General features: G+C 48.6%; 1 protein-coding gene across 2 annotated transcripts in view; it reads right to left on the bottom strand.

Moving 5' to 3' along the window:
- Window positions 1-7700: 7700 nt before the first annotated feature.
- Window positions 7701-14057, bottom strand: part of LOC121579528 (ephrin type-B receptor 4a) — a 33491-nt gene continuing 27134 nt past the window's right edge. Inside the window, exons 9-16 of one of the 2 annotated variants that reach the window (XM_041894187.1) lie at window positions 13819-13918; window positions 12096-12160; window positions 11827-11940; window positions 11456-11703; window positions 10714-10929; window positions 10275-10618; window positions 9625-9783; window positions 7701-9413 (exon numbers count right to left, since the gene is read on the bottom strand). In XM_041894187.1, the coding sequence (XP_041750121.1) occupies window positions 9308-9413; window positions 9625-9783; window positions 10275-10618; window positions 10714-10929; window positions 11456-11703; window positions 11827-11940; window positions 12096-12160; window positions 13819-13918 (1352 nt within the window). In that variant the 3' untranslated portion in view covers window positions 7701-9307. The remainder of the gene's footprint in view (window positions 9414-9624; window positions 9784-10274; window positions 10619-10713; window positions 10930-11455; window positions 11704-11826; window positions 11941-12095; window positions 12161-13818; window positions 13919-14057) is intronic. The other variant, XM_041894188.1, reaches the window with a different exon arrangement.

The following is a 14057-nucleotide window of genomic DNA, read 5'->3' as shown; positions in this document are numbered from 1 at the left end:
GGTGTAGAGGTGTGATGTGATGTGTGTGTGGTAAATTCATGGGGTGGTAGTGATTAAGCTGAACAGCCTCTATGTCACTGAAGGCCGCTACACATTTTACGCAAATGGAGTGTCGTTTTCTACGTCGTTCTACGTGCTTTTGTGAAGCTCAAATTTTGGAATGGGCCGTGTACGACGTTCCGTCGCTCTGTTCGCGTAAGTGGTTGTATACAGACGTGTGTGTGTGTGTAATTTGTGAAAGTTGGGTGAGGTTTGCAGTGTAAAACAGAGGAAAATTTAAAAACACACACACACACACACTCACACACACAGTGCATCCTTGGGGAGTTGAGGTCTTTAATGGAATAAGAGGCTCAATTAGATAAATGAACACACAGTTATTACTGTCAGTTACGGTAGTCATTAAAATGGTCTTTTGGGTTAATGTTAGGAGAAGGCAATGGTCAGGAATGTAAGGAATGTAGAAGAAGCAAGGAAAAGCCAGGGATAATTGGTAGAATAATATTGTGACAGCGTGTTTGATGAATGAGCCTTTAATTTTCCAAACCACAAGGGAAATTAGTGATAGAGAAAGGGAGAAAGTCTTGTCAGCAGAGACCACAGTACTCCAGGTACCTCCGTCAGAGCAGGGACTTAATGTCACCTCATAAAATAACTGATATTAATGCCAGCTCGAACCCTTGAGAGTTGCAGAAGATGTGGCAGTAATTGTAGAGAGAGAGAGAGAGAGAGAGAGAGAGAGAGAGCGAGAGAGAGCGAGAGAGAGAGAGATGAGAGAGGAGAGAGAGATCTGAATGGATGTAGGATTTAGAGAAAGATGGACAAAAAGGTTTAGATGCTAAGCGAACCTCAGTTCTTGCCTACATGTCAGTGCAATCAGACCCCATAGCACCTAGCACCTAGCAAAAATGGTGGTTCCTCAAAATGAGCCCAAACTGACCAAAACTGGCCCTCTGTACCACCCTCTCAGGCACACGTGACCAGCTTGATTAGTCGACTGCACCGCTAAGGCCCGCTAACTACCCTCCTCATACCCTCTGCATGTTTACCACTAGTAGAGAAGGGCCTTGGGGGAGGGGTCGGGTGCTAGTTACAGAGGTGAGCAGAGAAACCTGCCTTTCATTACCAGCAGAGAGCAGGACCGTGGGTTCAAGGAGAGGGTGTGCTCTGTTCTCTGTTAAATACGCATTTCTGTCTGATCACACGCACGCACACACACACACACACACACACACACACTCACGCACGCACGCACGCACGCACACACACACACAGCGGTCTTGTGAGGTTCTCTCATTATACACTACAAAGTGATAGCATGCATATTCTGTCTGTAATGTGGAATAAACAGAGAAAGGAGGTAGTTGCCCTCCCTCCATTTCACTGAGGAATCCACAGGATGATTTGCTGCAGCCATTTTGTGTAACAACACACTCCATTATCCTCAAAAGTTCCCCAAACATAACAAATCTACTTTTCAGAATGTAATAACGAATCTTATGAACCTGTTGCTACTGAAATGTATTGAAATGACTACATTGTAATTTGAGAAGACACACTATTAAGGGTATTGAATATGTTTGGCTGCGTTTCATTACAGAATGAACTACTTCAGTAGCTTTCCTCAGACATGCTTCTTATACTGAATGCTCTGATCTCCAGGAGGAATTCAGGGGTCCCCTAACCAACAACACACACACAAAAACACACACCCAACAAAACATGCATATTGCCACCAGATGCCGGATAAATCAAAACCATATGCTCTGTCCTCAAGGTTCTAAGTATGTGAACAAAGATACAGGGATTCAAAGAAACACACACACACACACACAAATGCATAAACTCTTGAGTGCCCTGCAGACCATCACAATGGGAGTTTCCATAAAGCATGCTACCAGTTTGTTGAACAGGTCAGTGTTGAGCATGAGTGAGCATGTGTTTTCAGTCTAATGAGTGATTATGAGGGGCTGTAAATCATCCACACGGGCCTGAAGGGAAAAGGAGGGGAGGGGGGCTCAGTGAGGGGAGGTGAGGGGAGTTGGGGGGAGGGGAGTTGGGGGGGATCTAAGCCCAGGTGGGGAGATACAAACTCACTGTAAATGGGTCTTATCAGCTGCATACATAGCTATTTTCAGTTTGCTTATCTGGACTCATTTCAGTGTTCTCTAGGTCATTCAACTGTCTGAAACGGGGGTAGGAACTAGAAATGATTATTTGACAGAACATAAACACGTCACATAACAGCAAAAACTAGATTGAATACTGATAAGTATCATCATTCTACTAATTCTGACACAATCTGTTGAATCGGTCGTCGATTGGGCAATTCTCTGAAGAGCCAGACGTCCAGACCTGCTTGAGGACAAATAACAGCTATTTATGGATGAAGTGGTCTAGAGAACAGACCACAATAGTAAAGATCACAAACCCAGATAGGATAGAGTAAACCAGGATAGGCAAGGGCCAGATCAAGACCCTGTTAGGATGGCCAGACCACATAAAGAACTGAGCTTACAAGAGGAGAAGAACAGCAGAGAAACCCAGAGCACTGTAGCCACACAGGAAAGGGGGATTGGCTAAAAGGATTTACGCTTGTGGGGGTCAGAGGTGAGGAGGGGTTGGGTTAAGCTGGGGCATCTGTGAGAGGTTAAGTGCAAGGCTTACTGGGAAACCGCTCTGGGTGGAGCCGGGTTCAAGCATTCAAACCCAAGCTTAGGTAAACATCTTGAAAACGTAACGTACATTAAACTCCCCTGTTACTGCAAAGTATGCAATCTCCCAATCTCGTATGCATCCTGGTAAAAAACATAAGGACAATACTGCCTTGCTGCAAAGCCTTCAGAATCTCGTCAGGTTGGTAGTGCTATAGTGCAGGGACGTGACCAACTTCTTTCCTGCCCAACTTCCGTCTTTGGAGAAGGTAAAATAAAGGAGGTAAGATCAACCCTAGGAAGCTCTTTGCCACCTTCTCCTCCCTGCTGAATCCCCCTCCTCCCTCTCTGTGGATGACTTCGTCAACCATTTTGAAAAGAAGGTTGACGACATCCGATCCTCATTATTAAGTCAAATGACACCGCTGGTCCTGCTCACACTGCCCTACCCTATGCTTTGACTTCTTTCTCCCCCCTCTCTCTAGATGAAATCTTGCGACTTGTGACGGCCGGCCGCCCAACAACCTGCCCGCTTGACCCTATCCCCTCCTCTCTTCTCCAGACCATTTCTGGAGACCTTCTCCCTTACCTCACCTCGCTCATCAACTCATCCTTGACCGCTGGCCATGTCCCTTCCGTCTTCAAGAGAGCAAGAGTTGCACCCCTCCTCAAAAAACCTACACTCGATCCCTCCGATGTCAACAACTACAGACCAGTATCCCTTCTTTCTTTTCTCTCCAAAACTCTTGAGCGTGCCGTCTCTAGCCAACTCTCCTGCTATCTCTCTCAGAATGACCTTCTTGATCCAAACCAGTCAGGTTTCAAGACTGGTCATTCAACTGAGACTGCTCTTCTCTGTGTCACGGAGGCTCTCCGCACTGCTAAAGCTAACTCTCTCTCCTCTGCTCTTATCCTTCTAGTCCTATCCGCTGCCTTTGATACTGTGAACCATCAGATCCTCCTCTCCACCCTCTCCGAGTTGGGAATCTCCGGCGCTGCTCACTCTTGAATTGCGTCCTACCTGACAGGTCGCTCCTACCAGGTGGCGTGGCGAGAATCTGTCTCCGCACCACGTGCTCTCACCACTGGTGTCCCCCAGGGCTCAGTTCTAGGCCCTCTCCTATTCTCTCTATACACCTCTTTAAGGAATACCTGCAATAGTATAAAGTAATCCTTCTACCCCCACCCCCCCCCCCCGCATAGCAGGACAGGAAAAACTTCAAATTCACGCACTTATCAAGAGAACATCCCTGGTCATCCCTACTGCCTCTGATCTGGTGGACTCAATAAACACAAATGCTTCAGTTGTAAATTATGTCTGAGTGTTGGAATGTGCCCCTGGCTATCCGTTAAAAAAAATCAAAAACAATTCCTGCAGTCTGATTTGCATAATATAAGGAATTTTAAATTATTTATACTTTACTTTTACTTTTGATACTTAAGTATATTTTAGCAATTACATTTACTTGTGATACTTAAGTATATGTAAAACCAGATACTTTTAGACTTTTACTCAGGTAGTATTTTACTGGGTGAATTTCACTTTTACTTGAGTCATTTTCTATTAAGGTATCTTTACTTTTACTCAAGTATGACAATTAGGTACTTTTTCCACCACTGATAAGTGGTTCCCAATCTTTTCCCGTTACTGTACCACCAACTGAATTTTGCTCTGCCTAGAGTACCCCTGAAGTACCCCCTTATGTGCATTTTACCTGTAAGCCTATGGTCTCATGAGTCTTCTCAAGTACCTCCTGTGGATAGGCCAAGTACCCCCGGGGGTCCTAGTACCCCTGGTTGGGAACCACTGGTATACATCGTCTAACGAAATGCTTACTTGCAGGTTCCTTCTCGACAATGCAAAAACAATAGGAAATAATAAAAGATAAGAATACGAACATAAAGTAAATGGCTCAGTAGAATAGAATAAACATTTTAACATAAGTATAATACAGGAAGGCACAAATTATAGTCCAATATTTACACATGTTTTGAGGAAGGGGGATTGAGGGGCAAGTGTTTAAATTGTGCAGTATTTAGCAATAATAATAAGAGTCTGGTAGCAGCAGTTGTGATGTGTGTGTAGCATGAATGTATATGTGTGTGTGTGAGTATATATCTGTGTGGGTGTGTGCGTGAGTGAGTGCACATGTGCTAAGGTGCGGAGATTCAGTGCAGGTGGTCAGTCCAGTTCATGTGTTCAGCAGTCTGATGGCTTGTAGATAGAAACTGTCTCTGAGGCTGTTGGTATTCTTACCCAGGAGGTGGCCAGAGAGACCTAGAAGCCTGGGGCTTGAGTTTCAGCATAGGGGGGGCCGGGAGGGGAGAGATATGGGTATGGGTAGCAGGAAGGCTACACCCCCAGCCAATTCATTTCCTCATTACATGGTTGGGGGAGATCTTCCAATAGGTGAGAGAGAAAGGGACAGGGGATGAGATGGATGGCGTGGATGTGTGGACAGAGGGAACGATGGATAGAGGAAGTTCAGACAGATTGAAAGATAACGGGATGAGGGATATGTGAGTGATGACTATACAAACACACATTGAAGCTTGAGTAAAGACAGACAGACAGACAGACAGATGGAGAGGCTGGTCAGTGCCGTTGTGGACACAAAAAGCAGACAGACTGGTTGACAGAGAGATGGATGGACACAGTGATAATTAAATGGATAAATAAACAAAATATTGTAACTTTAGTCCCCAACTCCCAAGACGCACTCTCCATGACCTGCACCTGCCAGTAAGAAGACGTCTATATGGAACGATTGTTTAAGGAAAGTAAGCAGACACAGTTCTCAACAACCCCTACTACATACAGACTCTTTCTCACACTCAAACATACACACCTGTCTTTCTGCTGTTTCTCCCTAGGCCTCCACCACCCTGGTTCCACACTTGAGTGCACACAGGAATGCAAGGGGAATGACACAATTCCTTAAGTGCTGAAACCTGATTGGCCCAGTCTCTTATCTCCTCAACAAAGGCCCTAATGGATGGGCATTCAGGTAGGGTTTAAAGGTCACAAAGACACTGTCAACACTAGAAACCAGAGCTAGCTCACTACCCATCTCTCACACACACACACCCACTCACACAGACACACTTACCCATATGCACGCACACAGACCAGGACCGTCTATGTTGAAAATATCCAATTATAAAACCATTCCTAACTGGGACACTGCACTTCTTGTATTAGTGTGGGGAATTAAGAGCAGGACTTAATGGCAGATTTTAGCAGAAAGACCCCCTATTTTAAGTGTGGGTTTGCTGGGGCAGTTGGAGAGGGCATTTATTGTTTTACATTGGAGGAAGGGTCAGAGTTCAGAGGGGTCATCCTATCATTGTTTATCTCTGTGACACACTTCCTCTGAAACAGCCGAGCATAGGGCACAGGAGGGCCATGGGACCTGGGAATGACTCATCAATAACACAGATAATCAAAACACATACATTAGTTTGAAAGCTTTGAAAAACCAGACACCTAGAGGAAGAGTTGAGAGAGTCTGTGTGAGTAAGCCTGTTGTGAGCTCTCTCGGGGCTGTTCTGACTGCTCTGAGGCTGTGGCTCTGAGGCTGTGGCTCTGAGGCTGTGGCTCTGGGGCTGTGGCTCTGGTGCTGTGGCTCTGGGGCTGTGGCTGTGGCTCTGAGGCTGTGGCTCTGGGGCTGTGGCTCTGAGGCTGTGGCTCTGGGGCTGTGGCTCTGAGGCTGTGGCTCTGGGGCTGTGGCTCTGAGGCTGTGGCTCTGAGGCTGTGGCTCTGAGGCTGTGGCTCTGAGGCTGTGGCTCTGGGGCTGTGGCTCTGGGGCTGTGGCTCTGGGGCTGTGGCTCTGAGGCTGTGGCTCTGGGGCTGTGGCTCTGAGGCTGTGGCTCTGGGGCTGTGGCTCTGAGGCTGTGGCTCTGGGGCTGTGGTTCTGAGGCTGTGGCTCTGGGGCTGTGGCTCTGAGGCTGTGGCTCTGAGGCTGTGGCTCTGGGGCTGTGGCTCTGAGGCTGTGGCTCTGGGGCTGTGGCTCTGGGGCTGTGGCTCTGAGGTTGTGGCTCTGAGGCTGTGGCTCTGAGGCTGTGGCTCTGAGGCTGTGGCTCTGAGGCTGTGGCTCTGGGGCTGTGGCTCTGAGGCTGTGGCTCTGGGGCTGTGGCTCTGAGGCTGTGGCTCTGAGGCTGTGGCTCTGGGGCTGTGGCTCTGAGGCTGTGGCTCTGGGGCTGTGGCTCTGGGGCTGTGGCTCTGAGGTTGTGGCTCTGAGGCTGTGGCTCTGAGGCTGTGGCTCTGGGGCTGTGGCTCTGAGGCTGTGGCTCTGGGGCTGTGGCTCTGGGGCTGTGGCTCTGGGGCTGTGGCTCTGAGTCTGGGGCTGTGGCTCTGAGGCTGTGGCTCTGGGGCTGTGGCTCTGGGGCTGTGGCTCTGAGGCTGTGGCTCTGGGGCTGTGGCTCTGGGGCTGTGGCTCTGGGGCTGTAGACGTGCTGTTAACAGGGTAGTAGCAGGGGCAGGGTGAGAGCAGAGTAGGGACTACTCCAGTGGACTGAAGGCTGAGGAGCAGAGGGGAGAACACACAGCTGAGTGTCAGAGAACAGAGTAAAGGACAGGCTGAGAGCTTTCAGGGGTATGGGCTGTCCCTCTTAAGGAAGAAGGAGAGGAATGTTCGCGAGGGAGCTAAGCTGAAAGGGGTGAGGGTGAGGAGGAGGGATGTAAGCTCAATTCCCAAACCACAACCCCCCCTCTCACTCCCTCACTGTGGAGAAGGTCACAGTATCTGTGGGGAGGAATGTTTGAAACAAGAGCTGCCAAGGAAACGGATCACCTTAAAACGATTACAGGAGTATGGATAATATACTGTAGGTGGACGTGCATATGCATGAGTGCGTATGCACTCAGTTTTTGGGACGCTTCACTTAGAATGCATGAGTGTGCATGCATTTACATGTGTTTTTCATTCTGTATTCGTGTGTGTATGCATTAATGTATGTGCATTTGAGAGCTCTAGAGGGACTGTGTGTAATGTGTTGTTATTATAAGCTCAGTTGGCTGTTAAAAGAAGAGGAGTCTAGATGATAAACACTGGTGTGTGTCTTTATTGTGACTGAATACAGATTACACACAGAAAGGATGGGCGAATCAAACCATACTTATCTATACATTATTTTAAAAGGAAACTTTATAAAAGAGGGGTTCCCGTTTTTATAACAGATCCTCAATGTGAAGACCACATTTCCCACTATCCTTTAGTTAACAAGGAACCACACAATCTCCCCAAACATGTGAAACTGGTGGCATCGGAAGAGACTTCTGTATGGCAGATCTAACTATATAACCCAGGGAGGGCTTTATGCTTTATAGAACAGGCATTTTGATATCAGTCCACATAGAAGATCAAATGGCACTCGAGCAAGACAAAAAACTGACCACCTATAATATCAACCAAATAAGGAGAGGACAGAGTGGTGTTTCTCCTGGTCAAAGTCCCAAGTAGAAAAGGCTTGAACAATGTTCTTTTGGTCCCTGTATCCACGGTCAGGGTCCACCTTCAGTCTGAGTGTGTGGAAGTGAGCTGCCCAGTCCAGCAGCAACAGGAAGTGGAAATGCCAGCCAGCCATACTCCAAGAGAAACACAGGAAGTACTGTAGCTGCTGAGAGGAGGGGTGGAGTGAGACAGAGAACTGACTAAAAACCCAACTTCTGTCTGTTCAATATATAAAAGTGCTGATATGTCTCAGTCCTGCTCTCCTCCTACACGGCTGACCCAGGAGGGTCACACACTGTCACTGAAGAAGATGAGGAAATGAAGGATTGTATGACTACAGTCTGTTCTGGTCCAAATGCCTACATTACCCATAACACCATAACACCTGAGGAAAGGCGAGGCCATTTTGAAACCAAAGGAAAAAGTGAGGCCGATTCGATAAGAGTCCAAACACACATTTTCCGGTCCGCTGAAAAAGGTGTCATCCACATCATCGTATAATTCCCATGGATTAATAATCCAAGACACAAATTAGTGAAAGTGTCACCATGTTGCAGTAGCGTAGTCTGCCACTGGCTAGTTCACATTCTTCATCATGAAATACACCAATAGATCATCTTTAGTCCTTAGCACTGATCTGTGCCTCCACTAGTATCACCAGTTTGTTTAGGATCACAGATAAACATTCAAGCAGTGAAGCAGTGGCGGTATAGTGAGGGTGAACTGGCCAGAGAGGCAGTCAGAGAGGCCCCAGCAGCCTATCAAAAGGGGACGATCACGCTCTCCCAGAAGTTTGGTTGGTGCGTAAAACCCAGAAATTCAGATAAGCAAAAAAGTGTGTTAAAGATGTCGCATAAAGCTTACTTCGAATGTTCTATTATTTTCACTGCATCAAGGATAGCGTACAGCAGCCTCCTACCAGTCCTCAGCCTGACTGATCACTTGACTGGTCAGTAAGGACAGGTTGGTCAGGTTGTAGGGAAGGTCATCTATAATTAGTTCATTTTGAGGCGCTGTCACTACGCCCAGTCGCTGATGGACTTCCTGTCTAAGAAGGGGCCGGCTGGTGCCAGGGTCAGGGACTGTGTGGTTGTAGCAGGGTGCTGCCTGGATCCATGGGTGTGCGATGTACTGTGTGCGTGCTGGTGTCTGTGTTGGGTGATGGTCAGAGGTCAGGGGTCAAGATAAGTTGTGCCGGGATTAGAAGCGTACGGTTCCAGGGCTCTTGGTCATGGTCAGAGTTTGGATGCTGGACAGGATCTTCCTCTGGTGTCCAGCCAGGGTCACTCCCAGACGCAGCAGGTCCCTGAGGAGAAGGACATACTGTTAGATAAACAGACAGACAGAAAGACTGACAGACAGACAGACCGACAGACAGTCTGAGTGACTGACAGATAGGCAGACAGAGACATAGAGCTATAGTCGTAGAGTGTGACTCAACTTTAAGAGGTTTGAAAGTCAGAGAGACACACAGAGACAGCCAGCCACATTGTTGTAGGTGTGAAATGTGAACTCACTCAGCAGTGATCTGGGCCAGTAGGTCAACAGAGGTGAATCCAGCCTGGAGGAAGCTGTCCTCATAGCGCTCCATCTTGATGGCCTTCAGCCACTCCCCTACGGAGCCACACGCTGAGGGGGCCGGGGGGGCCCGCTGGTCCAGTAGGGGGTGGGACGGCCTGGGGACAGGGGACACACACAGGGACACGTCACACATACACACTCTCTGTCACCAGCACACCAGTGGCCTCACAGGCATGTACCCTTGAGGGACAGGCATGGCCACAGAATGGGGATGGGATCTAAGGCTGCATGAGTGACAGGAAACAACAATGGCTGTTGGCGGGGAGGGGGTGTGGCCCAAGCTGTGAGTGACAGGTTAGTATTTGGGGTGGGATAGGGGGAGAGGATGGGCACAGTTAGAGTGTGACAGGTCACAGCAGGACAGAGGAGGGACAGTAGGAGATTAATGTAGGCTGACTCTCTGACAGACAGGAAGCAATGGAATAAAGACTGGGTTCTATTAGGGGACACTATATACTCTCCAGCTGGTTAGACAGTCATTTCCTTGTCTTTATCTCATGCTGTGTTTAAACCCACACTGGCCTTCTCTGACTCTCCACACACCCTCCCAAACCAACCCCTTGCCTAGAGATCTGTGCCCACTCACCCTGCACCCTCCTGGGCCACGATCTTCAGCGAGGCGGGGTTGCGGATCAGCTTGTCCAGGGCGCTGACGATGGCGGCGAAGCGAGGGCGGGCCGAGCGCTCCTTCTGCCAGCAGTCCAGCATCAGCTGGTGGAGGTGGGTGGGGCAATCAGGGGGCGGGGGTAGGCGGTAGTCCTGTTCTATGGCGTTGATCACATCCTGGTTGCTCATGTCCCAGTAGGGCCTCTCTCCGAAGGACATGACCTCCCACATGACGATGCCGTAGCTCCAGGCGTCGGAGGCTGAGGTGAACTTCCTGAAGGCGATGGCCTCTGGGGCGGTCCAGCGGATGGGGATCTTACCACCCTGATAGAAAAAAGGAGGAGAGTCAACAACCACACACCATAACCATATGCACTATGGGATTGGTGTTGAGGAAGAACGAGGTGCAGTAGTCTCACCAGAGAGCTGGTGTAGGTGGGGTCTGAGGAGTTCTCCTGGAGGAAGCGGGACAGGCCAAAGTCAGACACCTTACACACCAGGTTGCTGTTGACCAGGATGTTGCGCGCGGCTAGGTCTCTGTGGACATAGCTCATCTCAGACAGATACTTCATGCCTGACGCGATGCCACGCAGCATGCCCACCAGCTGGATGGGAGTGAACTGACCATCGTTCAACTACAGAGGAGAGATGGAAAAGTTAGAATTGAGAACAAGTGGAGTGTGTGTGAGTTTGCGTTTGTGTGTAATAATAATAATAATTTGGTAGGTGCTTATATTTGTCCTGTGTGTATTTTACAAAAAAAAAGAAAATTGTGAACTAATACTCCCACTTGAGTTTTCCCCCTTTACTAGCTCTGACTTTTCTGATATCTACTTTATTGCGGAAAAATGAAATGACTATGACTGTGATATGTGGTTGTCTCACCTAGCTATCTTAAGATGAATGCAGTAACTGTAAGTCGCTCTGGATAAGAGTGTCTGCTAAATGACTCAAATGTAAATGTAAAATGTAAATGTGTTTTTTTGCATATCCCAACTCCCCCTGAGACACCCCCGGAGAGTGGGGTCACAGCCAGGTGTGTGTGTGTGTGTGTGTGTGTGTGTATGTGTGTGTGTGTGTGTGTGTGTGTGTGTGTGTGTGTGTGTGTGTGTGTGAAGGACTCTCGGAGAGACAAAATAACAGAACAATAGATAGACTGACCCTAAGGAAGGAGTCAAGTGCTCCGTTCTCCATGAACTCAGTGAGGATCATGACGGGACAGGAAGCAGTGATGATGCCCTCCAGGTGGATGATGTTGGGGTGCTGGAACTGGCCCATGATGCTAGCCTCCGACAGGAAGTCCCGCCTCTGCTTGTCTGTGTAGCCACCCTTTAGGGTCTTGATGGCTACGTAGTTCTCCTTCTTCCCTGGAACCTTCAGCCTCCCCCGACACACCTCCCCAAACTCCCCTAGAGACAAGCCAGGGAAATACCCATTAATACAAACATGATACTACATCACCATACCAACCGATTTGTTAACAGGCAGCAATAAATAACATGACATAGAGAAAGAGATAGAGAGAGACCCACCGGCACCAATGACCTCCTCGATTTTGACAAAGGAAACATCGATCTCCTTGGCAAACTCCCGTACGGCCTCGTTAGGGTCCTCGTAGGTGAAGGGGTCAATATAGACCTTGACTCCTGAGGAGAGAAGGGAGATAGAGGGAGGGTAGGGGTAATTAAACGACGAACCAGCAAATGTAACAGACAGACTAAAATATGAAAAACTGCATATTGTATGTATGTGTGTGTGTGTGTGTGTGTGTGTGTGTGTGTGTGTGTGTGTGTGTACTCACCTTGGCCCAGGAGGTACTGGCCATTTTTGTCACTCAGCTCTGGGTCCTTCATTCTGCTGTGTCTGCTACAGAGAAGAACAGCGTGTGGGAGAGAAAGGAGGGAGAGGGGGGACGAGAGAAAGGGTCGAGAGAGAGAAAGAGCGATAGAGGGAGAGAGGGGAAGAAAGAGGTTGTTAGTCCAGTGACATAACACCTTCTCTAGTCTCTCTCTGAGTGTTTTTTAGTGTCACAAACAAGCTCATTGAGTCTCTCCCTGTCTCAGAAACAATACATGACTGGTAGATGAAGTAATGCTTTGACCCTGGGCCCTCTACTGTTCTGCTCATTTAGGAGCCAATCTGCTCTGTGTCTGGGTCTGCTGTGCTGGAGGGCTCCATTAGTGAGACTTCCTTTGGCCCAGGCCCATCCCAGTAGGACTGTACAGCCCTGTAGCTACTGGACCCCTGCTTCTCTCTCTCTTTCTCTCTCTCCATCTCTCTCTCTCTACCTCTCTCTCCCTCTCTCTCTCTCCATCTCTCTCTCTCTCTCTCTCTCTTTCTCTCTCTCTACCTCTCTCTCCCTCTCTCTCTCTCCATCTCTCTCTCTCTCTACCTCTCTCTCTACCTCTCTCTCCCCCTCTCTCTCTCTCTCCCCCCCCCTCTCTCTCTCCCTCCCTCCCTCCCTCTCTCTCTCTCTCCCTCCCTCCCCCTCCTCTCTCTCTCTCTCTCTCTCTCTCTCTCTCTCCCCCCCCCCTCTCTCTCTCTCTCCCAGGCCCAAAATAGCAATACTGTTCCACCCTCATCTGGCGGTAGAACCAGGCCTCTACTGTGAGTGTGAGCGTGTGTGTGCGCGTTTAAAACGGGATTGCACACATCTGTGTATTTCTTAGTGTATGTGCAAATACACAACGTGTGTGTATGTGTGTGTGTGTGCGTGTGCACAACTCTGTATGTGTGTGTAGTGTGTAGTGTATAGTGTATAGTGTGTGCCCCAAGGTCAGGACTATTGTTCTCCTGTCCTGTGGAGACAGGGTTGGGACTGCTGCATCCTGTCTACCCCCCACCTCCCCCCCCCTCTCTCTCTCCCTCTCACTACCTCTCTCTACCCCTCCCTCTCTCTACCTCTCTCTACCCCTCTCTCTCTCTACCTCTCCCCTCTCTCCCTCTCTACCCATCTCTCTCTCTCTCTACCTCTCTCTCTCTCTCTCTCTCTACCTCTCTCTCTCCCTTTCTCTCCCTCTCTCTACCTCTCTCTACCCCTCTCTCTCTCTACCTCTCCCCTCTCTCTCTCCCTCTCTCTCCCCCTCTCTCTCCCTCTCTCTACCCCTCTCTCTCTCTACCTCTCCCTCTCTCTCGCTTTCTCACTCTCTAGTTCCCTATGTTCCCAGAACCTTTTTCAGAGGGCATGTGGAGCTATTTGCTGAAACAATGAAGCCAAGGGAAAGTGTTATAATGAGCGGAATAACTTCTAGCCCTGTAAGCACAAAGTCACAAAGAAAAAGTATTTGGCTCTTTGAAAGTTTTGCTCAAATATGACATACTGTATGAAGGTAGCAGTCATAATCTAAGCTTGATAAGATTGGTAGCGGTTACAAAAAGACAAAGCATGTCAAATGTTAAGATAAGACCCATTTGTCTATTTTAGCTTTTCCCTTGTTGTAAAATTCACATTACAGAATTTCTGTCCCCATCTTGCCCTCTCTCTCTCCCCCTCCCCCAATCCTCCCTCTTTCCCTGGTTCTCACCGTATGCAGAAGACAGCCACAGTGATGACAGTGATGAGCAGCAGCATCCCCATGGCGATAAGGATACCGGTCACCAGAAGCTGGGAAGGAGAGTCATGTCCTGAGTAAAGGATCAAAAGGAGGAGAGAAGAAGGGAGGGAGGCGCAAATAAAATTATAACTCATGTTGTAACTAATGAACTAATGTGTTCTGGCAAATAAACTAGAACAAGAAGGCGGAAACAATACACAAAAAAGGTG

This window comes from Coregonus clupeaformis, chromosome 13 (assembly GCF_020615455.1).
Source record: "Coregonus clupeaformis isolate EN_2021a chromosome 13, ASM2061545v1, whole genome shotgun sequence".
In the NCBI taxonomy this organism is placed as follows: Eukaryota; Metazoa; Chordata; class Actinopteri; order Salmoniformes; family Salmonidae; genus Coregonus; species Coregonus clupeaformis.
Note: the sequence above shows the minus strand (reverse complement) of the source record. Positions and strands in the feature narration are given on the sequence as shown.